Source organism: Notechis scutatus, chromosome 5 (genome assembly GCF_049901735.1).
Source record: "Notechis scutatus isolate UNSWTSFEM ecotype Mainland chromosome 5, rNotScu1.2, whole genome shotgun sequence".
Classification (NCBI taxonomy): domain Eukaryota; kingdom Metazoa; phylum Chordata; class Lepidosauria; order Squamata; family Elapidae; genus Notechis; species Notechis scutatus.
The window spans coordinates 5,306,821-5,332,011 of NC_142013.1; the positions used below are offsets into that span (position 1 = coordinate 5,306,821).

The 25,191-nt window shown below is 42.2% G+C and overlaps 1 protein-coding gene across 9 annotated transcripts in view; it reads right to left on the reverse strand.

The window, feature by feature from the left end:
* Positions 1–25,191, reverse strand: part of TENM4 (teneurin transmembrane protein 4) — a 559,913-nt gene that overhangs the window by 105,416 nt on the left and 429,306 nt on the right. For 5 of the 9 annotated variants that reach the window (XM_087966004.1, XM_087966001.1, XM_087966000.1 and 2 more), the window contains 3 exons: positions 19,399–19,569; positions 14,462–14,679; positions 12,019–12,229 (listed from right to left, as the gene is read on the reverse strand). In XM_087966004.1, the coding sequence (XP_087822130.1) occupies positions 12,019–12,229; positions 14,462–14,679; positions 19,399–19,569 (600 nt within the window). The remainder of the gene's footprint in view (positions 1–12,018; positions 12,230–14,461; positions 14,680–19,398; positions 19,570–25,191) is intronic. The other 4 variants (XM_087965999.1, XM_087965997.1, XM_087966003.1 and 1 more) reach the window with 3 other exon arrangements.

Below are 25,191 nucleotides of genomic sequence, written 5' to 3' on the forward strand. Positions count from 1 at the left end.
AGTTGTATATTTTAAAGCCTCCACCCAGTAAGCATTATTCGTAATTCTCCAGGCATGTTGAATAACAGAGTAACAGAGTTGGAGGTCTTCTAATCCAACTCTGTTATCATTTCAGACAAATGGCTGTCCAATTTTGGTCACCACGATGTAAAAAAGATGTGGAGACTCTAGAAAGAGAGCAGAGAAGAGCAACCAAGAGGATTAGGGGACTGGAGGCTAAAATACATAAAGAATGGTTGTTGGAATTGGGAATGTGTAGTCTGATGAAAAGAAGGACTAGGGGTGACATGATAGCAGTCTTCCAATATCTCAGGGGCTGCCCCAAAGAAGAGGGAGTCAAGCTATTCTCCAAAGCACCTGAGGGCAGGACAAGAAGAGCAATGGATCAAAACAAATCAAGGAGAGAACTAACCTAGAACTAGGGAGAGATCAACTGTGGTACTAATACCACTCTATAAAGCCTTAGTAAGACCACACCTAGAGTGCTGCATCCAGTTTTGGTCACCACATTATAAAAAAGATGTTGAGACTCTAGAAAAAGTGCAGAGAAGAGCAACCAGGATGATCAGGGGACTGGAGGCTAAAACATACGATGAACGGTTGCAGGAACTGGGCCTGGCTAGTCTAGGGAAGAGAAGGACCAGGGGAGACATGATAGCAGTCTTCCAATAGTTGAAGGGCTACCACAGAGTGGAGTGGGGGTGTCAAGCTATTTTCCAAATCTCCTGAAGGCCAGACAAGGAATAATGGATGGAAACTGATCAAGGAGAGATTCAACCTGGAAAAAAAGGAGAAATTTTCTGACAGTGAAAACAATTAATCAGTGGAACAGCTGGCCTCCAGAAGTTGTGAATTCTCTAACACTGGAGGTTTTTACAGAAGAGATTGGACAACCATTTATCTGAAATGGTAGAGGGTTTCCTGCCTGAGCAGAGGGTTTGACTAGAAGACCTCCAAGGTCCCTTCCAACTCTGTTATTCTAAATTCTAAAATCAATCTCTTCTTAAAAACTTCCAGTGTTGGGAGCATCCACACATTCTGGAGGCAAGTCGTTCCGCTGGTTAATTGTTCTCGCTGTAAGGGAATTTCTCCTTAAAGACCCATCAATGAAGGAACAGTTTGATGTTTATCTTTTTTGATCTGTTTCAAATCTGTGGTTCAGAACCAGGGGTCCCCAATCCACGGTCCGTGGATATACTTATATTTTCTGAGGTTCTCGTGGGTATTTGTATGTGGATCTTTGGTTATTCAGGTTTTCTCCCGCGTAAAATTGGAAGTATCTAGGCAACATTTCGATGAAGCCTCATTCATCATCTTCATGCTTGTGTCTTCGGCTCTGTGCTTCTCAGAGTAACTGAGTTTACTCAGAGTTTACTCTGAGAAGCACAGAGCCGAAGACACAAGCCTGAAGATGATGAATGAGACTTCATTGAAACGTTGCCTAGATACTTCCAGTTTTACGCGGAGAAAACCCGAATAACCAAAGATCCATATATATATATGTATATGTATATGTATATGTATATGTATATATATGTATATATGTGTGTATGTGTGTGTGTGTGTATATATATATATATATATATATATATATATATATATATATATATATGTATATATATATATATATATGTATATGTATATGTATATCTATATATATATTCACCCCAATATTCTTCCCTTGCCACACCTACCAAGCCACGCCACGCCACGCCCACCAAGCCACGCTCACAGAATGGGTAATAAAATTTTTTGAATCCCACCACTGATGTAGACATTGAATTTAAATATTTAATGTTAAAAAAGAAAGAAACTAAAGTAAAATTAAATGACTTCAGGAAGAGAAAGTATAAATCCTGTATTAAAAAATATTTGATAATAAATTGGAAGTGCTTGAAAAAGAATGAAAAGGTTTAGGTTATAGAACGCCGTGGAACTTTGGGGAATTATAGTTAATGGAAAGCATGAAAAAAAAGGATATTTGGCAGTATAAAGAAATCAAAGAAGCTGCAGATGAGAAAAAATACATGTGGGAAAAGAATTGCTGCAAGAAAAAGAAAAGAAATCTATTGTATTGTGCAACCCAACAGGACAGACACAGACTTCAGGGGATAATTAGGACTGTAGAAAAAACAATTACTACCAACCTGCCTTCCATGTATATTGCAGAAGTAAACTGCACGAGTCAAAAAGAGGGCTATCAATCTATCTATCTATTTTGACTGTTTCCTAGTATGATTTGATTGCTTATTGTACCCTATGACTATTAGAATAGAATAGAATAGAATAGAATAGAATAGAATAGAATAGAATAGAATAGAATAGAATAGAATTGAATTGAATTGAATTCTTTATTGGCCAAGTGTGATTGGACACACAAGGAATTTGTCTTGGTGCAAATGCTCTCTGTTCATAAAAGAAAAGATACATTCATCAAGAGTGAAGAATCATCAGGTACAACACTTAATTATAGTCATTGGGTACAATCAGCAATCAAACCATACTAGGAAACAGTCAATATCAATCGTAAGGATACAAGCGACAAAGTTACAGTCCTACAATCACAAGTGGGAGGTGATGGGCGATAAGGAGTGATGAGAAGATTAACAGTAATAGTAGTGCAGACTTTGTAAATAATTGGACAATGTTGAGGGAATTATTTGTTTAGCCGAGTGATGGCTTTCAGGGAAAAACTCTCCTTGTGTCTAGTTGTTCTGATGTGCAGTGCTCTATAGCGTCGTTTTGAGGGAAGGAGTTGAAACAGTTTATGTCCAGGATGTGAGGGGTCTGTACATATTTTCACTTATTATTAAGTGTTGTACCTGATGATTCTTGACTCTTGACGAATGTATCTTTTCTTTTTAGGTAGACTGAGAGCATTTGCACCAAGACAAATTCCTTGTGTGTCCAGTCACACGGCCAATAAAGAATTCTATTCTATTCTATTCATAGGGGGAAAAAATTGCAAACAGTGCATCGCAAGAGAGCAAGGAATGGTTAAGATTAAAAGTGGAGTTGGAAATACAGCCCGATTTTTGACAGAAATAAAAAAAAAAAATAAGATTCTTTGGGAAGTGAGCAGAGAGGACCAAATATGGTGCCTCCAGCAAGGTGAATGGAATTAAAAATTTAAAAAAGCGATGCAATAAAATGAAGGCCATAAAAGATAGCAGCCAAGAAAAACAATGATGAAAAAAAGGGAGCTCTCATATAAGCAGGGAGAATTTTGAATCGCGTAGCCGGAGGAAGACACAATAAGGAGAGATCGGCTATGGAGAATCGGTGGCATTTGTTTAACGAACATGTGAAGGCTTCATCGGTGTCTGATGCATGGAGAACGATGTTATTGTCCCCTATACAGGAAGTCCTCGACTTACGACCACCAGGGAGCCCAACATTTGCCCCAGTTGACGACCTTTCTCACCGTGGTTGTTAAGTGAATCACCGAGGTTAAGTTAGTAACACGGTTGTTAAATGAATCCATTGACTTTGCTTGTCAGAAGGGGGCAAAGAGTGAATTTTGATGCCACAAAGTGTGCAAAATGGTCAGAAGTCACTTTTTGCAGTGCCGTTGTAACTTTGAACCAGGGGTGGGATTCTACCTGGTCAGACTGGTTCTATAGAACCGGTTGTTATGATTCTGCGCAGTTCGGAGAACCGGCAAATCCCGCCACTGGCTGGTCCCTCCCTTCCCTGCCCACTCACTCCTTACCTGGCATGCGCGCCACCCAACTTGCCTGCCTTTGGTAAGTTGCTATTATTACTCCCCCACCCCCCCATTCATCTGCTGTTCTGCTGTGCTGGGAGATTTAGATTAGCTAGAAAGCAGGAAATCGTTGAATTTCTTGCTTTCTAGCTAATCTAAAAGCAGAGCTGAACCTTCCTTACAACTGAAGTTTCTATTTTTCAGTGCAGACTCAGGTAGCCGATGACAGAAAGGTAGATCTCTGAGTGAATCTGTGATTCTGGGAGCAACTCAATTTGCCTGTCTGCTTTGCCTGATTTGGGGTAAAAGTTGCTCTCTTTTAAAATAAAAAAAACCCAATGTTTACATAATGGTGTGTTGTGAGTTAATTTTCTGAGTTTGCTTGCTAGCCAATTTTATGTGACAGACTCAGGCAACAGATTGCAGAATGGTAGATCTTTGAGTAAAACTGTGATTCTAGGAGCAACTCAATCTGCCTGCCTGCTTTGCCTGATTTTCGGTAAAAGTTGCTCTTTTTTTAAATAAAAAATTCAATATTTACATGCATGGTATGTTGTGAGTTAATTTTATGAGTTTGCTTATAAGCAAATTTTATGTGACAGACTGAGCTAGCCAATGGCAGATAGATAGATCTCTGAATGAATCTGTGATTCTGTGAGCAACTCAATCTGCCTGCCTGCTTTGCCTGGTTTTGGGTAAAAGTTGCTCTTTTTTATAAAAAATTAAATATTTACATAAATATTTACAATATTTACATACAAGCCAGGCCCACCCAGTCACATAACCACCAAGCCATACCCACAAACTAGGCCACGCCCACAGAACTGGTTGTAAAGAAATTTGAATCTCACCCATTTTGAATGGTCACTAAATGAATGGCTGTAAGTTGAAGACCACTTGTACCAAGGGAAAGACCGTGAGAATAAACGCAAAACCTCCAAGGAGATTAGTTGGTTAAGAGTGTTGGTGAAGAACCGCAGAATTCTGATCAATAAGAGGAATGAGAATGAGACAAATCTGGAAAGCAGATTTGAAGAGAGTGGATAACCACTTGTCTGAAGTGGTGTAGGGTTTCCTGCCTAAGCAGGGGGTTGGACTAGAAGACCTCCAAGGTCCCTTCCAACTCTGTGATTCTATTCTATTCTACAGTAGATGGACCTGCCCACCTCAATGGCTATCTCCCACTATTTTCCTCACATGGAAATAGAAGCTAAATGGTTTTATAATGTGAAACAAGAACAAAGCATGTTGTGCGCAGATTATCCCCCAAATATTGTATATTTAATAGAGAAACCTCTGTCTTTTCTTTTCTTTTTTCTTTGTAAAGAGAGACTATAAAACCCTTCAGGATTGAGTTTCTTGAGGTTTGCATGAGCAAAAATGTCTTTAGAAAAACTTTACATAACACTGAAGGCCTTGTCAGGAAAATATGGAGTTTGGAATTTGGAAAAAGTTTGAGCAGCAGCTGCTGCCTCTCCAAAATGAAGTTTAAAATTATGTAAACCTTTTTCTTGACCCTGAAGGGGGAAAAATCATTATGTCAAGTCAATGAGCCTTTTGTTGAAGGGCTTAGATCAAGTGAAGTTACCTAAGTGAAAGAAAGGGAGAATTGACCAGCTGTGATTGACAGAGGTAGAAAGAAAGAAAGAAAGAAAGAAAGAAAGAAAGAAAGAAAGAAAGAAAGAAAGAAAGAAGAGAGGGAGGAAAGAAAGAAGGAAGGAAGGAAAGAAGGAAGGAAGGAAAGAAAGGAAGGAAAGAAAGAAGGAAAGAAAGAAGGAAAGAAAGAAGGAAGGAAGGAAAGAGAAAAAGAAGGAAGGAAGGAAGGAAAGAAAGATGAAAAAGGAAGGAAAGAAAGAAAGAAAGAAAGAAGGAAGGAAAGAAAGAAGGAACAAAGGAAGGAAGGAAGGAAGGAAGGAAAAAGAAAGAAAGAAAGAAGGAAAGAAAGAAGGAACAAAGGAAAAAAGGAAGAAAGAAAGAAAGAAAGAAGGAAGGAAGGAAGGAAAGAAGGAACAAAGGAAGGAAAGAAAGAAGGAACAAAGGAAGGAAGGAAAAAGAACGAAAGAAAGAAAGAAAGAAAGAAAGAAAGAAGAGAGGGAGGAAAGAAAGAAGGAAGGAAGGAAAGAAGGAAGGAAGGAAAGAAAGGAAGGAAAGAAAGAAGGAAAGAAAGAAGGAAAGAAAGAAGGAAGGAAAGAAAGAGAAAAAGAAGGAAGGAAGGAAGGAAAGAAAGATGAAAGGAAGGAAAGAAAGAAAGAAAGAAAGAAGGAAGGAAAGAAAGAAGGAACAAAGGAAGGAAGGAAGGAAGGAAGGAAGGAAGGAAAAAGAAAGAAAGAAGGAAAGAAAGAAGGAACAAAGGAAAAAAGGAAGAAAGAAAGAAAGAAAGAAGGAAGGAAAGAAAGAAGGAACAAAGGAAGGAAGGAAAAAAGAAAGAAAGAAAGAAAGAAAGAAAGAAAGAAAGAAAGAAAGAAAGAAAGAAAGAAAGAAAGAAAGAAAGAAAGAAAGAAAGAAAAGGCTAAGGGGTTATCTGGCTCATTTGGGGGTTGAGATGAGAGGCTGTAGTAGGTGGGGGAGAAAGCAGTATTTTTACATTAACAGGAATGACTCACTTATCAATGGAAATTATGGTCCGAGTTATGATTGTAAGTCGACTTACAACTACTTGCTTGCTCAAAGTGAAAAAAATTATGATAGTTATTGACTTATGATTGTTTTTCACACTTATGACCATCGCAGCATCCCCATGGTCACATGATCAAAATTCAGGCGCTTGGCAACAGACTCGTATTTATGACGTTTGCAGTGTCCCAGGGGGTCACGTGATCCCCCTTTTGCGACCGTCTGACAAGCAAAGTCAATGGAGAAAGCCAGATTCACTTAAGGACCGTGTGACTAACTTCACAACTGCAGGGATTCCCTTAACAGCGGTGGCAAGAAAGGTTGCAAAAATGGGGCAAAACTCACTTAACGGCCGTCTCACTGAGCAACAGAAATGTTGGGCTCCGTTCTGGTCGTGAGTCCAGGGCTATTTGTACTCCTGAATATCAACTCGCAAAATTCTCATGGTTGGTTTCTTCTGAATAAAGTCTCAAAATAAAGTATCTTTATTTATATGGATTTATTGTGGTTTATTTATTTATTTATTTTGGCTTTGTGTGTGGGTCCACTTGGGGCTTCTTATGTTGCAGTCTGTCGGCCGCTGCCCCTTCCAACAGCCAAATCGGAGGAGGAGGGAGGGGAATCCGATTCAGGATCAAGGCAACCTGGGAGCTCCGAGGGGGAATGTGATGACCCAAAGGGGCGTGGCACAAAGGCAACCTAGTTACGTCAGTAAGAAAAGTCCCTTTAATATCTCCAAGTTTGCCTTCAAGGTCCGTTTACCTTCGGCTGGAGAAAAAAAAAAACTCTCCCAAGAACAGTCTTTAAGTGGAGGAAATTCAATCCGAAAACAAACTACATACAAACTGTAACTAAAAATCCACACAAACCACGTTGCATTAATTAACTTGACAGGGCAGGAGTAGGAATTGTAGACTTGAAAGGCCAACAAAACACACACAGTTGGGAAGACGCCAGGAACCCAGATGAGCCTCGACAAAACAAGATAATACACGATTTGTTTCCAACAAGTTGCTGTGCGCAAACTCCCTTTTTAAACACTGTGTTCCCAGCTGCAGCTTAATGAAGGGAATCAGGGCCCTTTCCTCCCCCGTAAGACATGCAATTCACGTTGCTCCCTTCTCTGTTCCTACTTACGTGCCCTAGGATGAAGAGGGGCTGGGCGAGGATCTTCCTCTGAATTCCCTCTGCCTTGCTCTACCTCTCCCCTGCTCTGCCCAGCTGGACTGTGCCATTCCCCACTTTCTTCCACAGCCAATGGAGCCACACTCCCACTCCCTCTCAGCTGCTCAGCCTCCCCCTCGGAATCAGATTCCAACAGGGGCATGACAGGGAAGAGGGAGTGGAGCTGGCAGAGAGAGAGAGAGAGAGACAGAGGTGAAACCTGGGCTATCCCTCAGCCCTCAGGTGGACAGTCAACAGCCCCCAGGTCTGGAGGTGGCTGATGAGGAAGAGGAGGAATAGCTGGGTACAGTGCCTGACATGCGGAAGGCAGAGGAGAGGAGGGCAGTGGAAATCTATGGAACGGTCCTAGGGACAGAAGAGCCACTGCTACTAGCAAAGCCCCATCCTAGCTCTGGAAATAAAAGGCAGGGGCGGAGATGAATAGATGTGGCAGACAACTATTCATCTTCTGGCCGGACGGCCTTGTTAGCCTGAGGCGAGACAAAAACTTTTTGGCGGGGCTGCCGGCACTCCTAATTAAAGGAATCTTTGAGTTCACTTCAGAGGGTTTGTCATGTTTGGGGGACCTGGGCCAGAACGTCTTGGTTCTCCAAAGTTGACATCAGGAACGGCTGAAAAGAAGCTCGGCTATTCCCTGCCATTTCTGAACAGGTTTTTGGTTTTTAGCCAACCTCTGCCCCAGATGTGCTGATTTCAGCTCTTCTCTGGCCTGCTCTTTTGTTCCACTCAGGACCAGATTGTCCCAAATAAATCACGGTATATATGTGGCAGAGGTGAATCCACCAGGCAATTTACGGAAGAGCGTCTGTGTTACAAAAACGCTGCCAAAGTCATTCGCAAGGAAGCTAATTCATTACAGAGAGAGAGAGGGGGAGGGAAAGGTATCTTTTGCTTTAATTTGCAAGGAGAGAGAATGGAAGGGACATATTACAAGGAAAAGTCATTACTCTATTGCTTCCTCCTTGTGTTTCCTGCCAAGTGTGCAGGTACTTCCTGCCAAGTACTTTGTCATGGTTTGGCTGAAAATGGTTATGGCCTACCGTATATTTTCAGGTGTCAAGAAGTTCAGGAGAGGTACCTTTGGAGGGAAAAAAAACCCCTCTCTTTATCAGTTTATTGGTGACTTTATTTGTTAGAGAGATCCCTCAAGAGTAGAGGGGAGGAGATGTAGAAGGGTTATGAATTAGTCTCGGAGCTTTTTAAGGTGTTTAAGCATTTCTGGTTGGGGAATTCTGAGTCAAAGTCCACTTTTTTTTAGAGTCATCAAAATGGAGAAGCACTGGTCTAAATTGCTGGATTTCACAGTTCTGGGTGAGAATCTAGCTAGATTCATACGTTCTGCTACTCTGCTTTCTTGAGTCTACTTTTGAAAAAGATCTGTGTCTTTCTGAAAAATAAATATACTGTCTTTTGTCTTTGTATATCAGGGGTCCTCAAACTTGGCAACTTTAAGACCTGTGGACTACAACTCCCAGAATTCCTCAACTAGCTACCTCATCTATCTATCTATCTATCTATCTATCTATCTATCTATCTATCTATCTATCTATCTATCTATCTATCTATCTATCTATCTATCTATCTATCTATCCATCCATCCATCCATCCATCCATCCATCCATCCATCCATCTATCTATCAGAGGTAGCTAGTATATATATATACCAACTCTAAATTATCCAACAGATCAAAGGGAACTCTTATGCAGAATTCTCATAGCAATCTCTTTCAGAACAATTATATCTGTATTATCCATCTTCAATTTTGTGTTAAAATGCACAGGACTTGATTTTTTGTCTTTATTCTAATAAAATCCACCAAAATATCTCTAGTGACATTCCTCATTCTGGCAAATCGGAGTATGAATTTCCTCAGCATAGCTGGCTGAGGAATTCTGGGTACTGAAGTCCACCCATCTTAAACTGGCTAAAGCTGAGACTGGTTTAAGTGGTGCATAACATGGTAGTTTCGCCCACGAGTTAGAGATAGGCCAAACATTTTTTTTTTATTGTTCAGCATGGAACAACACCCATGTCTTCAAAATAGGGATCTCTCACCTCAACAATTTCCAGGTAGATGGACTTCAACTCCCAAAATTCCACAGCCAGCATTGCTGAGAATTCTGGGAGTTGAAGTCCACTCCTCTTAAATTTTGCCAAGGTTGGGAAACATGGCTTTAATAGAAAAAGTGCAAACCACAAGGCAAAATGTATTCAAGAACAATGAGTACAAGAGAAACTTTTGGAAGAATTGCTATAGAGAAACAACCTCTCATCTGTCCACTACAAGGGACGTGCCTGAGATTAGATTACAATGTGGTGCTTTTTGACATAATTCAACTTCAAGGATATGAAGCATGTTGATGGAACAGGAAAGAATGAAACATTTCAGCCCAAAAGTAGAATAGGTAGTCCTTGATTTACAACCACAACTAAACCCCAATTTTCCATTGTTAAGCAGGACAACTGTTAAGTGAGTTTTGCCCTATTTTATGACCTTCCTTGCCATAGGAGAATCACTGCAAATGCTAAGTTAGTAACTGGTTATTAAGTGAATTTGGCCTCCCCTTTGGTTCATATGACCCCAGGACACTGCAACCATCATGGCGTACAAATTTTGCAACCTTTAACAATGTCCACATTTTGATCGTGTAACAGTAATTGTGAACAATGGCCAGAAGTCACTCTGATCAGGGCCGCTGTAACTCTGAATTGTCACTAAACAAATGGCTGTAAGTCAAGGGTTACCTACCGATGCATTTCAACCAGAGATTAAATCAACTCTCAGGGTATGTAATAAATGAATAAATAAATGCTATACTGCATCCCTTAATGACTTTGCTTTAATAAGAACTAAACTTTTAATTAACCTGCCAAGACAAATTACAGCCAATGGCTCTCAGGTTGTTATTGAATACAGCTGAGATGCAACACTAAAGCTGCTTAGGGAAGAAGGAGAAATATCAGTCTCACAACGAAGCATCATTTTGCAATCCAGGGGAAAAAAAATTAGACCATTAAATAATCCCCATAGTTGGGCACGTTGTATGTGTAAATTTTCATACAAGAGTCTGTGATTTACAGCGAGGTGGATTAACAGATATTAAACATAGTTGAAATATAAAGCAGTTGTAGAGAGGATTAACCTACGTGATTGTAATGAGAGTCCCCTGCTGTTTGTTTGAAAAGAAATAACTTATGTCAAAATGAACAGAAGAATCAAATGAGGGTTCTTCCAATAACAACATACTCAGGTTTCAATCAAGTGAAAAAGAAAACTGACCACTGAGACTGTTGGCCAAACCACGTCATATTGCAACTCTAAGAAATTATTGGATTAAATGTGAATTCCTAGATAGCCAAAAGAAGACACCCTATTTCAGTGTCATCCATTCCCAGAAGAGTATGGTCTATCCAATTGAAATTTAACCCTTCAAACTGAAAAGTGTCCCGCATGGATAGATTTATCAGAAAGAGAAGGAGGGTTTGGAGAAGCAGCCATTTTGAAAATGTGTTTTCCTATTTGCTTTTCCATGTTGTTTTATAATCTAATAAAAACAATGTTAAAGTTGGTAAAAAAAAAGAAAAGAAAATGCAGTCCATATTATTTGGTATTAAATATTCAATTAAGATACTTCCTTTCATCCTCACAAGATCACGTTTGTGCTTCTTTGGCTGCAACACACGAACTGTGTTATGACATTATTCACCTTAAGTGTGTCAAGTCGAAGAGCATATAAAAAGAGTAAACAAAGAACATTTTACCAAAAACTGACTCGACAAACTTGTCGGTTTCCTGCAAAATGAGACTCCAGTGTGTTTTCTAACCCCGGCAACTTCAGGGTCGTGGACTTCAACTCCCAAAATTGTCATCAAGTTGTGTAATTCTGGAACTTGAAGCCCACATCTCTGGAAGTGGACAAGTTTAAGAAATCATGCAATTAATCTATTATATAATTGGATAGGCCGAGGTTTACGGAAAGTTACGAAAAGCTAGCTTTTGGTCCTGTTAAGTTGCATGAACATATTAAATTTACTGTTATATTATCACGAACTATGTTCATGTTGTAGGTTACTGTATGTTGTATGAACTAGGTATGTCTAGTCTAATGAAAAGAAGGACTAGGGATGATATGATAGCAGTCTTCTGATGGGGATTCAACCTATTCCCCAAAGCACCTAAGGGCAGGACAAGAGTTAGGATCTGGTTCATTGAGCCAGCTAAAAAACATAGATGAGAGGTCCTTGGTGCTCTCTGAGCTTGGTGGTTTTCTTGCAGACATTTCATTACAAAACTAGGTAACAGCATCAATGCTAGAAGGAAGTGGAGAGGAGGAGGAGGAAGATGGCAATTGTGGAGTCCTTGGTGCTCTCTGAACTTGGTGTTTTTCTTGCAGACATTTCATTACCCAACTAGGTAACATCATCAGTGTTGTTAGTTAGCACCAAGGGTCCCCCAGTTCAACACTGAGCTACAGATATTCCCTTCTATCAGTGAAATGTAAGATGCCCTTACCAATAGTGGTGGTGAGAAAGGAGACCAACTCAGATTCTTTTCCATCGTTGTAAAAGGCCAGGTGCCACATTCCAGAATCCAGATACTGAATAAATCCTGTCTCATGGCTGGCTGGCGGCACAGATCCCTTTGGCTGTCGTTGGGGTCCTTCTAGATTCCTGGCTTCCTGACTTAGCAGCCTCCGTCCGTCCAGAAGCTCAACAAAGTCAAACTGAAACACACACACACACAAATGGGAAGAACACGTGTGTTGAAATGGAGACCCACCCAAATAAGTTCAGGTCCTGCTTAGAGATAATCCTTGACTTCATCATAATTAGGTTTAGTAACCATTCAAAGTTACAACAGCACTGAAAAAAAAAAAGTTATTTATGGCCACCAAAAACCCTGGAATTTACTTCCAGTTTTCAACCAGAATCGGTCCATAGCAGAGGTGGTATTCGGCAGGTTTGGACCAGTTCTGGAGAACCAGTAGTGGAAATTTTGAGTAGTTCAGAGAACCAGCCGATACCACCTCTGACTATTCTCTGCCTCCCCATTGAGTCCCAGCTGATCGTCTCGGTCTTCTTTGGTTGCCCTACACAGGAGAACGGAGCTGGAAAGCAGGTTAGTGGGGTAGGGAGGGAATGCAATATCCTTCCCCTGCCATGCCCACCAAGCCACGCCCACAGAACCGGTAGTAAAAATTTTTTGAATCCCAGTAAACAAGATGTTTAAGTGTTGTACCTGATGATTCTTGACTGTTGACGAATGTATCTTTTCTTTTATGTACACTGAGAGCATTTGCACCAGAGACAAATTCCTTGTGTGTCCAATCACACTTGGCCAATAAAAGAATTCTATTCTATTCTACAATGGGTTCATTCAATGACCATCGTGTTCACTTAAGGACTGTATTCGTTAAACGATCACCATTTAACGATGGCTGGAACAGATGTATAATCAGGTAGATCACATGGGTGACCCACTTTACGACTGTCATGACTTACAACCATAACAGACACGCTCCTTTATAGTCGTAAGTCGAGGACTACCTGCAAATGTGTAAGACAGAAATTAAAAATCTACAAAATATGCCTCAGATGAGCACAAGTGTCCCCACACTTGAAAAATGGCCTCTTCTATTTCCCGTTGAAACATTGAAGGGAAGACCGGACAGGGCCTTCTCAGTGGTGGCACCCAAACTCTACAGCCATGAAGAGAAACTTTAGGATCCCTTTCAGAATGATCTAAAATCTTGCCTTAGCTTGATTTACTATGTGATCCCAGCTTCCTCTAAAATCTTAAGAGATAGTAGAAAACGAAATTCAACAGTACTCGACTTACGACCACCACTGAGTCCAACATTTCTGTCACTAAGTGAGACCTTGTTAAGTTAGTTTTGCCCCATTTTACAATGTTTCTTGCCACTGATCTTAGGTAAATCGCGGTGATTGTTACGTTAGTAGCATGACTGTTAAGAAAATCTTCCCCATTAACTCTGTTTGTTAGAAGGTCGCAAAAGGGGATCACATGACCCTGGGAAGATACCGCAACCGTCATAAATATGAGCCAGTGGCCAAGCATCCAAATTTTGATCACGTGACCACGGAGATGCTGCAACGATCGTAGGTGTGGAAAAACAGTCATAAATTATTCTTTGCCGTGCTGTTGGAGCTTTGAATGGTCACTAAACGAATTGTTATGGCTTGTTGGCCACTGGCTCCTCCAGCAGCTGAATCAGATGAGGAGGAGGAGGTGTGGGAATCAGGGTCAGCATCGGGGCAACCTGACCTCTCCAAGGGGGAAAGAGGAAATAGAGCTGGCAGAGAGAGAGAGAGAGAGACAGAAGCGGAGCCTGAGCCGTCTGTCAGCCCTCAGATGGAGAGTCAACAGCTCCCAGGTGTGGAGGTGGCTGATGAGGAAGAGGAGGAACAGCTGGGCCTAGTGCCTGATGCATAGATGCACAGAAGGCAGAGGAGAGGAGAGCAGTGGAAATCTATGGGCCGGTCCTCAGGACGGGAGCTCCAAGGGAGAATGGAACTGGGAGAGAGAGAGAGAGGCTGAGCCTGGGCTGTCCATCAGCCCTCAGATGGAGAGTCAACAGCCCCCAGATCTGGAGGTGGCTGATGAGGAAGAGGAGGAACAGCTGGGCCCAGTGCCTGATGCATAGATGCGCAGAAGGCAGAGGAGAGGAAATCTATGGGCCGGTCCTTGGGACGGAAGAGCCATAGCTGCTAGTGAAGCCCCACCCTAGCTCTGGGGATAAAAGGCAGGGGGCGGAGATGAATAGATGTGACAGACAACTATTCATCTCCCTGCTGGACAGACTTGTTAGCCTGTGGTGAGAGAGAAAATTTTTGCCCGGGCTGCCGGTCAAGGACTACCTTTATTGCATCCTACGTTCAAAGCATGAGTACTAATCATTCTAGTTTTATTTGTATCTCCTCAGAGTCCACCTCACCTGGGTGTGCGAAGGTGGGAGTCCTTTTCGTCCGTAAATCCCAACCAGAGCTGATTTTCCCAATGAAACATTAAATTTCAAATGTACAGGATGGTCGATGTACACCTGAGATCTCCAAAATATGCTGGGAGGGATCTTCTGCGTGACTCGTCTGCCGACATCAATCTCCCCGGTTTCTATAAAACTGTCTTCGGGAAAAAAAGTACTGGACTTTCCTGCTGAAATATAGGAAAATAAAAAAAAACAAAATCTTGGATTAAATGATGGTTCTCTTAATTGAACAATGCTCTCCTCTTTGGATAATCAAGACATTATTTCCCCCCCCCTCCAATCTGAGAGGCTGTAACTACAAATTTCTAACCTTCTATTCCTTTGGAATTTTTATGATCAAGATTAAATTTTTAAAAATGTTTCGTACCAAAAAAAAAAAAAAAAAGTTGTTAGGGAACTTCCCTCTGCTGTCATTTTTATGGTCCTTTTTCAGGAACGAGGAAGGCAGAAATACGTATTAAGGCTATCTTCAATTGATTGTTACTGCTGTTGTTGTTGTTATTATTATAAATGTTTATTCATTAAACATGAAACTTAGTCAACTGAACGTTTAAAAATGTATCACAAATATCACTGACTGGCTTTGATGGAGGATATGGGTTGCTGCTAGCCTCCTAGGTATGTCAACCAAGTATCTGCTTAAAATGTACACTGTTCTGAGTAGTGGTGCAGTATTTTTGCAGTTCTACTGGTGTTATTGCAGGAAGCTGCAAATTCTTGATGTATTTTGCAAAATTATCATCATCATTATTACTGATGTGTCTTGGTCTTTATCTAGGAAAATATCTTTATCTAATTGTCTATTCAGACAATTACAGCTGGTTCTATTTACACGAGTGCCTTTCCGTGTGTGTGTGTGCGTTTATTGAAAAAGTAGGAAAAAATGAAATTAAAAACCACAAAGGTGAGGGACCCACAGATATAATAGTTAAACCTTTCTTCGTAAGTCTTTGCATCCTTTGAATCTTCTCATTATATCATTTTTTTCTCTCCCAAATTTAAAGCAGTGTTTTGAAGAACGGAAGGCCAATTTATTCTTCTCTTACAACCACTCTCTTATCTACACTATCTCTGCTGGTGTAGTAACAGAAAAGCCACTCCACCACTCCACTGTGGGATGATTTTTTTTTTAAAAAAATCATTTATACTCTTGTAATTTAATCTGGTGTTGAATTTATAATGGCTTTTATTTCCATATGTTTTATTATGTTGTAAGCTGTTCGGTGTCACCTCGCAACCGCGAGGTGAATGGCATGTAAAGTTGACATAGGTGGTCTTTGACTTATGAGCACAATTGTGCCCAAAATTTCTGTGGCTGAGGGAGAAAGTGGTTAAGCGTTCCAATTTACGACCTTTCCTGTCGCAGTTGTTAAGTGAATCACTTCAATTGTTAAGTTAGTAACACCATTGTTAAGTGAATCTGGCTTCTCTGTTGATTGTGGTCATCAGGAGGTCGCGAAAGGGGATCACATGACCCCGGGACACTGTGACGGTCATAAATCTGAGTCAATTGCCAAGTGTCTGAATTTTAATCACGTGACCATGGGGATGACCATAAGTGTGAAAAATGGCTACAAGTCACTTATTTTCAGTGCTGTTGTAACTTCAAACGGTCAGTAAAGGAACTATTGTAATTCGAGGACCACCTGTGAGTAAAAATAAATCTGTTTGTCTCCCCCGCTGAGAGTACTAGGCCTCACAGGGCAATTTGGGAGTCCTCCTTTTAAAAATTATTCATGTATTTCTGCAACTTGGTGTGTTTTTCTGACATTTGCTAAAGCTTTACACTTATTTGTAGCAGCATTTTTGAGCTCATACGGATGGCTATTTATCCCTGAATTTCAGAGATATAGAAAGATAACCTAAACATCTAAATCGGCATTTCTCAATTTTGACAACTTCAAGAGGAGTGAACTTCAACTCCCAGAATTCCCCAGCTATCCATCTATGCTGGTAGGGGAATTCTAGGAATTGAAGTCCACACTACTTCATCACCAACCTAGAACTAAGGAGAAATTTCCTGACCGTTAGAACAATTAATCAATGGAACGACTTGCCTCTGGGAGTTGTAAATGCTCCAACACTGGAAGTTTTTAAGAAGAGATTGGATAACCATTTGTCTGAAGTGGTTATAGGGTTTCCTGCCTAAGCAGGGGGTTGGACTAGAAGATCTCCAAGGTCCCTTCCAACTCTGTTATTCTATTCTATTCTATTCTATTCTATTCTATTCTATTCTATTCTATTCTATTCTATTCTATTCTATTCTATTCTACTCTACTCTATTCTATTCTATTCTATTCTATTCTTATTCCATTCTCTATTCTATTCTAATTCTATTCCATTCCATATTTTCTTTTCTTTTCTGTTCTGTTCTAATTCTATTCTTTTCGATTCTATTCTACTCTATGCTATTCTTTCCTGTTCTGTTCCATTATTCCATTCCATTCCATTCTATACTTCTATCCTATCCTATCCTATCCTATCCTAATTCCTATTCTCTTTCCAGTGGTGGGATTCAAATAATTTAACAACTGGTTCTCTGCCCTAATGATTTTTTTTCCAACAACCGGTTCACCAAACTGCTCAGAAAGTTAACAACTGGTTATCCTGAACTGGTGTGAACTGGCTGAATCCCACCACTGTCTATTCCTATTCCTATTCCTATTCCTATTCCTATTCTATTCTATTCTATTCTATTCTGTTCTGTTCTGTTCTGTTCTGTTCTGTTCTGTTCTGTTCTGTTCTGTTCTATTGCACACCAAGTTTGAGGAATACCGTTCTAAACTGGAGTCAGGCCTGTCATTTTCTTCCCTTCCTTTTTGGAACATAAATGGAAGTGGTGTTTGGAGAATAAAAGGATTAAAATGTTTTCTCTCCATCCGCAGACTTTTTTATGCAGCCAACAATACCCTGTTTAATGGCCAGAATTTCGATGGGGAGTAGATTCTTGCAGCCCTAACATATTTTTATATTTTTCAGACAGTAAAAGTCTACTTAAAACTTAAGTGATTCCATCTGTTAGGAAGTTAACACGAATTCTTCCCTGTGGACAGATTAACTGCTTTGGTGTTAAGTTTATTTAAAATATGTGTGGTATTTGCGGATATGCGGAACAGCCAACAGAAAGAGATCGCTTTCTGTTCAGAGAGTGGAATTTGCACAGGCAACCATTGAAAAACTCTGCTTCCAGAAACGTCTGATAATGGAAGTCTCATCTCGTCCACACTAAAATAAGCACTTTTAAAAAATTCACCTTTCAAACATTTAAGACTCAGAAATCAAGTCCTCAGCTTACAATGGGTTCGTTCAGTGACCATTCGAAGTTGCAACGGCACTGAAAAAAGTGACTTATGACCGTGTTTTTCACACTTATGACCGTTGCAGCATCCCCATAGTCACGTGATAAAAATTCAGAGGCTTGGCAACTGACTCGTACTTATGACGGTTGTAATGGATATAATTGGATGCTTTTTGGTACATGTACCAAAAGCATGTAGACTTATGCTATCTACATATGGCATAAGTCACAATTGTGTTCTACATATTTGAGTTGTGACCCAGAAAATTTGGAGAACAGAGAACATTTTTTAAAAAAATTCAGGTAGATTATCAGCCTAGCACACAAAAGTTCTTATTTGCACAAATGTTTAATGGGGGTTAAAAATGTGCTGTTTTCATAGCACACCTGAGTTTTATTGTGCTACACAATGCTTAGCTTTTAAGGAATGACAGGATTTCACCTTTTACAAGTTTTTCCTGAGATCCTGTGGTAGGTTGTCAAGCTAATTTTACTAAACAAAGGATGATTTTACATAGCTTTGAATAGTTCTCAGTTTACTACATTCAATTAGTCTTTCGGCCTCCCGAGAAGCTGGATAGATTTTTAGAAAACATGGAGCATTCTTGGATATTAAAGGTTAGGAATGAACAACTTCCAGAGATTGAAGCATTGACACAAAAGTTAAAAAATTGTGCTTGTTTTTGCTTCTACAGGTAGTCTTGATTTATGACCACAACTGGGATTGGAATTTTGGTTCAATCATAAATCAACTTGCCATCTGCCTGGACCTGATTTTATGAATACTTTTACAATGGCTGTACAGCGAGTCACTGTAGCCACAGAGTGAATCATGCGGCCGTTAAGCAAATCCGGCTTCCTCAATGGAAAGTCATTGGGGAAGCCGGCAGGAAAGGTCGCAAATCGTGATCATGTGATGAACCACTTAATGACCAGGGCAAAAAAGGTTGCAAAATCAGGCGTGATTGCATTTAAGCCCTCGTTTAATGACTGCATCACTTAATGCCGAAATTTCTGATTCCAATTGTCATTGTAAGCAGAGAATTACCTGTATCTTTTCCACCCGATTTTCAAAATGGAATAATTTAGAATCTGAACTCAATATGTAAACGAATTAGGTCGAAACTTATGGTTTCAGGGAGCTTTCAAAAAACATATTTTGGCATGAGGCGTACATTTACCAAGAAAATCATCAAAGGAAAACAACAACAACGAAGCATAATTAAGCAAGAAACATCAACTTTTGGTATCCTTGTAGGGGAAGACAGAGGGAAACAAGGAGTGTTAAAACAAACTTTATTTTAAATTATCAACACATGTCAGCGGAGACAGGAGAATTTTTGGAAGAATACACAGTAAACAAACACACATGAAAGAGATATTTCCCTCCCCTTTGGATGGATGGCTCTGGATTGGATTGTGGTGGTGTGATAATGCATGTTTCGGGTCAGTGTTGGAGAAGGGAGAGATGATGATGTGAGCTGGGGGGTGCTCTAGAAAATTCTGGAATGAAGCAGCAACCGGAGGGGAAGGCCATGATGTTATGAGGGTGGTAAGACACACAAGAAGGAAAACACACCAACCGTACCTTCGCCGGCTCCTTTGCCTTTCCTCTCAGGTAACTCTAACCCTGTGCCCCCTGAGGAATACAAGGAGATGTCTGTTGGCATAGGCCAACTGCCAGCTGTGTCTTCCGTGATCTCAAACATCTGCCCTTCCATCGGCTGCAGGTGCCAGTTTAGGCCAAACAGGTGCATGGCTGCGGTGAGCAATGAGAGAAGTCAACTTTGAGGTGGGGAGAGGTGTTTCTTCACCGAGAAGAATTGTGAAAGGTCAAAAAGAAACCAGGGCTGAGGTTGGGCGTTCCATCCCTCAGGATTCCATAATTGGCATTAGGATTTGTCTCGGAAGCATTTCAAGGCATTTGATTGGGTAGATAAAAAGGTGGCTTGCATATAGGAGAACATCCCTCAGTTGGGTCTCCAGAGGATGTGGGCTTTCCATCTCCAGAATTCCTCCCTATTTGGGCCAAAATCTGGAGGAGGATTCAAGGTAATGCAGTTCCAACATTAGAGAGCCAGTTGTGCTTTAATGATAGACTAGGTGCAGGGAGATCTAGATTTTGGTCCATCCTCCAGCAGGGAAGCCAACAATGTCATTTAGAGCCATTCATTCTTGCTCAACCCAAAGGCAACTCTGACTTAATAGGTGAGTAGATCGGATTCTAGCTCACAATCAGCTACGGATCCTCCCTAAATGACCTTGGACCAATCACTTTCTCTCTCTCTCTCTGCCCAACCTAATTCACCAGAAAGTTGAGGGAAAACTAGAAAGATGGGACACTGAGCTTAATTCATTGCCTTAATTTCCAGAATTAAAAGGTGGGATATCAACCAACCAACCCAACCCAACCCAACCAACCAACTCAACCAACCAACCAACAAGCAAACCAACCAACCAACCAACCAACCAACCCAACCAGCCAGCCAGCCAGCCAACCAACCAAAGACTGAGAAAGTCTAGTCAGGGATATCCAACCTTGGCAACTTGTGGACTTCAACTGGGGAATTCTGGGTGTTGAAGTCCATAAGACTTAATGTTAATGTTAATTTAATGTTAATGCTGCCAACATTGGACACCCCTGTTCTAGCCTATCATCTTTCAGTAATACAGGAAGGCTGAGATCCTATAAGAATAGCAGATACTATGAGTAGTGCCTACTCTGAAGTGGGATTCAGCATTTACGAATATAGGTAGTCCTTGACTTATGACCACACTTGAGCCCAAAATTTCTGTTGCTAAGTGAAACATCTGTTAAGTGAATCTTGCCCCATATTATGACTGTTCTTGCCACAGTTGTTAAGTGAACCACTGATGTTTTTAAATTAGTAACATGGCCGTTAAGTGAATCTGGCTTCCCCGTGGATTTTGCTTGTCAGACGGTGGCAAAAATTAACCACATGACCCTGGGATTTTGCAACCATCCTAAGTTAGTTGTCAAGCATTTGAATTTTGATCACATGACCCCAGGGGAATGCTGCAATGGTCATATGTGTGAAAAACCATCGTAAGTCACATTTTTCAGTGCTATTGTAAGTTTGAATGGTCACTAAATGAACTGTTGTAAGTCGAGGACTATAAAATCCCCCAGGAGTCAATCTTTAAGAAGACATCTATGTTCTTTTGGCAACAATGGACTAATGGTTGATAGTTCTTTGACTATCTTTGCACGGTATTTTGGGATTGTCCAATCTAATTTATAAATCTGAGATTTTCTAACCCACCTCAGAGTAGGCACTACCCATAGCATCTGCTGTTCTTTGTAGGATCTCAAGCTTTCTGCATTATTGAGGTCTATCTAAAGAGGTCCTCATTACCAAGAGAGGTTGTATTAACAACAATGGGGCGCACACTCAGAAAATGGTGAACTGAGGCTGTTTTGATGCCTTGCCTCACTACTCTTCCTGTCCCTCTCTTTCACTTCATCCAGTACTAAACAGCCCCAATCTGCTTAGCGTTTTCAAGATCAGTCAAAGTTGGCTAGATGCCTTCACCTTCTGTGAAGCTGACAGAAGCAGTGATGCAATGGGCCTCAAGAATGGACTGACTTGCAAACGTCGCAAAAGAAAGGGTCAAATGCCAGGAGCAATGCAATAATATTCTGGAACAGAAGAACTACGTGTAGTAAGTCAGCTCCCACGATTCACAAGGGATGGGACGAGGCCCACTGCACAAGGATTCTAGCAAAGGCAAATAAACAGTGCTAATGTTTGTGTGTGCAATGTTTTCTTTACACGTTAGATTAACACAGGAAAATGTGACAAGTTGTAATAAGCCAACAACTGGGTAAGAAGCAGCAGCAAAGCTCGGGCACAATTGGGTGATGTGGGCAGGAAGGAAAAGCTTTATTAACTATAAAGACGACTTTCCAACTTTGTTTTCCAACCCAGACATAGCAAGAACTTCAACCTCTGGCTAAGTTTATGCTGCTGCATATTTAAAGCAATGTCACGCCTGCTTTTATGCATCAGCCTTGCGAGGTAATAAAGATAAGATAGACAGTTAGGTGGGATAGCTCTGCCTTTACTGTAAGGTGACATTAACTGAATCTTGCAAGACTCAAAGGGTCTCTCTCCCTTAGACGCCAAAAAAAAAAAGGAAAGGTCCCTTCTAAGATGTTTGCCATTCCTTCAGTGGGCTCAGCTAAAAGGATCTCCCTTCCTTCCTTCCTTCCTTCCTTCCTTCCTTCCTTCCTTCCTTCCTCCCTCTCTCCCTCCCTCCCTATCTTCTTCATTATCTGTCTATCTTCATCATCATCTCTCTCTCACACACACATCATCACTTCAGATCTATCTTCATTGTTATTATCATTTATATTCATCATTATCTATCTTATTATCTATCTTATTATTATCTATCTTCATCAGCATTACTATCTATCTATCTATCTATCTATCTATCTATCTATCTATCTATCTATCTATCTATCTATCTATCTATCTATCTACCTTACCTACCTACCTACCTACCTGCCTGCCTGCCTACCTATCTACCTACCTACAGTATCTATCTATCTATCTATCTATCTATCTATCTATCTATCTATCTATCTATCTATCTATCTATCTATCTATCTATCTATCTATCTAATCTACCTACCTATCTACCTACCTATAGTATCTATCTATCTATCTATCTATCTATCTATCTATCTATCTATCTATCTATCTATCTATCTACTTGTCCTTTGCGGCAGATCCTGGTTAGAATTCAACCTGCTAAAAAATTCACACTTCACATGGATTGCATTCCCTTTAGATATATATTACATGAATAAATGTATATCTCTGCCTCCCCCAACCACATTGCTCAGCCCTGGGCTTAAGCCATTTCTTCCCACAGCTGAACCCCATAAGCTTGCTTTGTCCTCTGCCAACCAACAGAAGTTCCCTCTGCAAACGAGAAGACATTTCTGAATCACTAAGAACGCCTAAAAGCTAAGTGGGAGCTCGGCGATGGGCTCCCGAGGGGCTCCCTTGAAACCATCTCAGCCTGAACCAATCAATGACATTTCTCTGGCCCTGTAAATAAAGGCACTCAAAGCACAAAAAACATTTATTTTCCACCTCACGGGCAACACTCAATAGGGGATTTCCCCCCCCCCCCACAAACTCAGCGGAAGAGCCGCCATCTCCTAAAAGAGCAGAGTGCAATTAAAATCCATTTAAAAGGAGCTCTGAGTTGCTCCACTGTGCAGCTACCAAGGGCTTAAGACTCCTTCACAAAGCTCTTTGTCTGGCTTCCCTGCTCTCTGCTAACTTTGTCTTCTCTTTTTAGTGGCAGAGACACCAGTAATGCTCCTCCGATTTCAGCTGAAGTGATTTATTTATTCTCTCTCTCTCTCTCTCTCTCTCTCTCTCTCTCTCTCTCTCCCTCCCTCCCTCCCTCCCTCCCTCCCTCTCCCTCTCTCTCTCTCACCATCTACTCCCTCCTAGCACTGATGATGTTACCTAGTTTGGATAATGAAATGCCTGCAAGAAGACCAACCAGTTTAGAGAGCACCAACGATCCCACAGTCCTCCTCCTCCATCGTTCCAAATTCCCCTCTAGCACTGATGATGTTACTTAGTTTGGTAGTGAAACATCTTCAAGAAACAACCAAGTTTAGAGAGCACTAAGGACCCCACAATCCTCCTCCTCCTCCTAGCACAGGGGTGGGCAAACTTTTTGGCTCGGGGGCCGCATTGACTTTTAAAATTTGACAGACGGGCCGGGTCAGCACAAGATTTTTGGGAATCGCCCCCCACCCTTCCCCCCTCTTCTCCTCCTTCCCCTCCCCTCGGAGGCCCCCTGAGTCAGGAGTTGCTACCGCCGGCGCGCTCGCGCGGCTCCAGTCCGCGTTGCCTTGGGAAGGGAAAGGCAAAAAGGAAGAGTGCTTTGCAACGGGAGCAGCGGCACCGGAGGCTCAGGCTCAGCGGCTCCTGGTTTTGCCTTTTCCTTCCCAAGGCAACGCGGACTGGAGTCGCGGAGCTGCGCCGGCGGTAGCAACTCCTGACAGCCCCAGCCAGACACCTGAGCGGAGCCCAGGTGGAACTGCCTGTTGCTGCTGCCGGAGCACCGCCGGGTCGCCTCCTCCAAGCAGCCCGCCCGCCCGCTGGGCTTCCCCTCTGCCGCGCGGCTCGGGGCCAGGCGCGAGCGCCCGCGAGTTAAAAGGAAGCCGAAAGTTGCTGGGAGGTTGCTCGGGTGCTGGGAGCAGGCTTTTAAAGTGCCGCCCGAGCAAAGTTTAAGCAGCCCGCCCGCCCACCGGGCGGAACCCTTCCCGCTCCTCGGCGGGAAGACGCTCCAGCCTGCAAACTTTGCCTTTGCAAAGTTTAAGCCTGGAAGCCCCGGAAACCCGAGCAACTTCCCAGCAACTTTCGGCTTCCTTTTAACTCGCAGGTGCTCGCGCCTGGCGGAGGGGAAGCCCGGAGCCTCCTCCAAGCAGCCCGCCCGCCCGCCGGGCTTCCCCTCCGCCGCGCGGTTTGGGGCCAGGCGCGAGCGCCCGCGAGGAAAAAGGAAGCCGCAAGTTGCTGTGAAGTTGCTCGGGTTTCCGGGGCTTCGAGGCTTAAACTTTGCACAGGCAAAGTTTGCAGGCGGGAGCGTCTTCCCGCCAAGGAGCGGGAAGGGTTCCACCCAGCAGGCGGGCGGGCTGCTTGGAGGAGGCGACCCGGCGGCGCTCTGGGTTTCCCCTCCGCCGCACGGCTCGGGGCCAGGCGCGCGCCCGCGAGGAAAAAGGAAGCTGAAAGTTGCTGGGAAGTTGCTCGAGTGCTGGGAGCAGGCTTTTAAAGTGCCGCCCGAGCAAAGTTTAAGCAGCCCACCCGCCCGCTGGCGGAACCCTTCCCCGCTCCTTGGCGGGAAGACGCTCCAGCCTGCAAACTTTGCCTCTGCAAAGTTTAAGCCTGGAAGCCCCGGAAAAAAAAGGGGGATCGGTGGGGACTCACCTTCGGAGAGGTCGCACTCGAAGGTGATTTCGAACTCCCAGCCAAGGCCTTTGCAAAGTTCTTTTCTTTCCTACCCCGAGAGCGCTCCGCACTGTTTTGCAGCTTTGGGGGCCACGCGGCACAGGGCAATACGCCACGCCCAGCAATTTTTTTTCAGGGGCGGGCCGGATTGGACAGACCAACGGGCCGGATGTGGCCCGCGGGCCGTAGTTTGCCCACCCCTGTCCTAGCACTTATGATATTACCTACCCTGGATAATGAAATATCTGCAAGAAAATCACCAAGCTCAGAGAGCATAAAGGACCCCTCATTTCAATCGTGAGCTACAAATATTCTCCTTTATTGTGGTCTGGAGTGTTCCTTGCCCAAGTGGTATGTATGTATGTATGTATGTATGTATG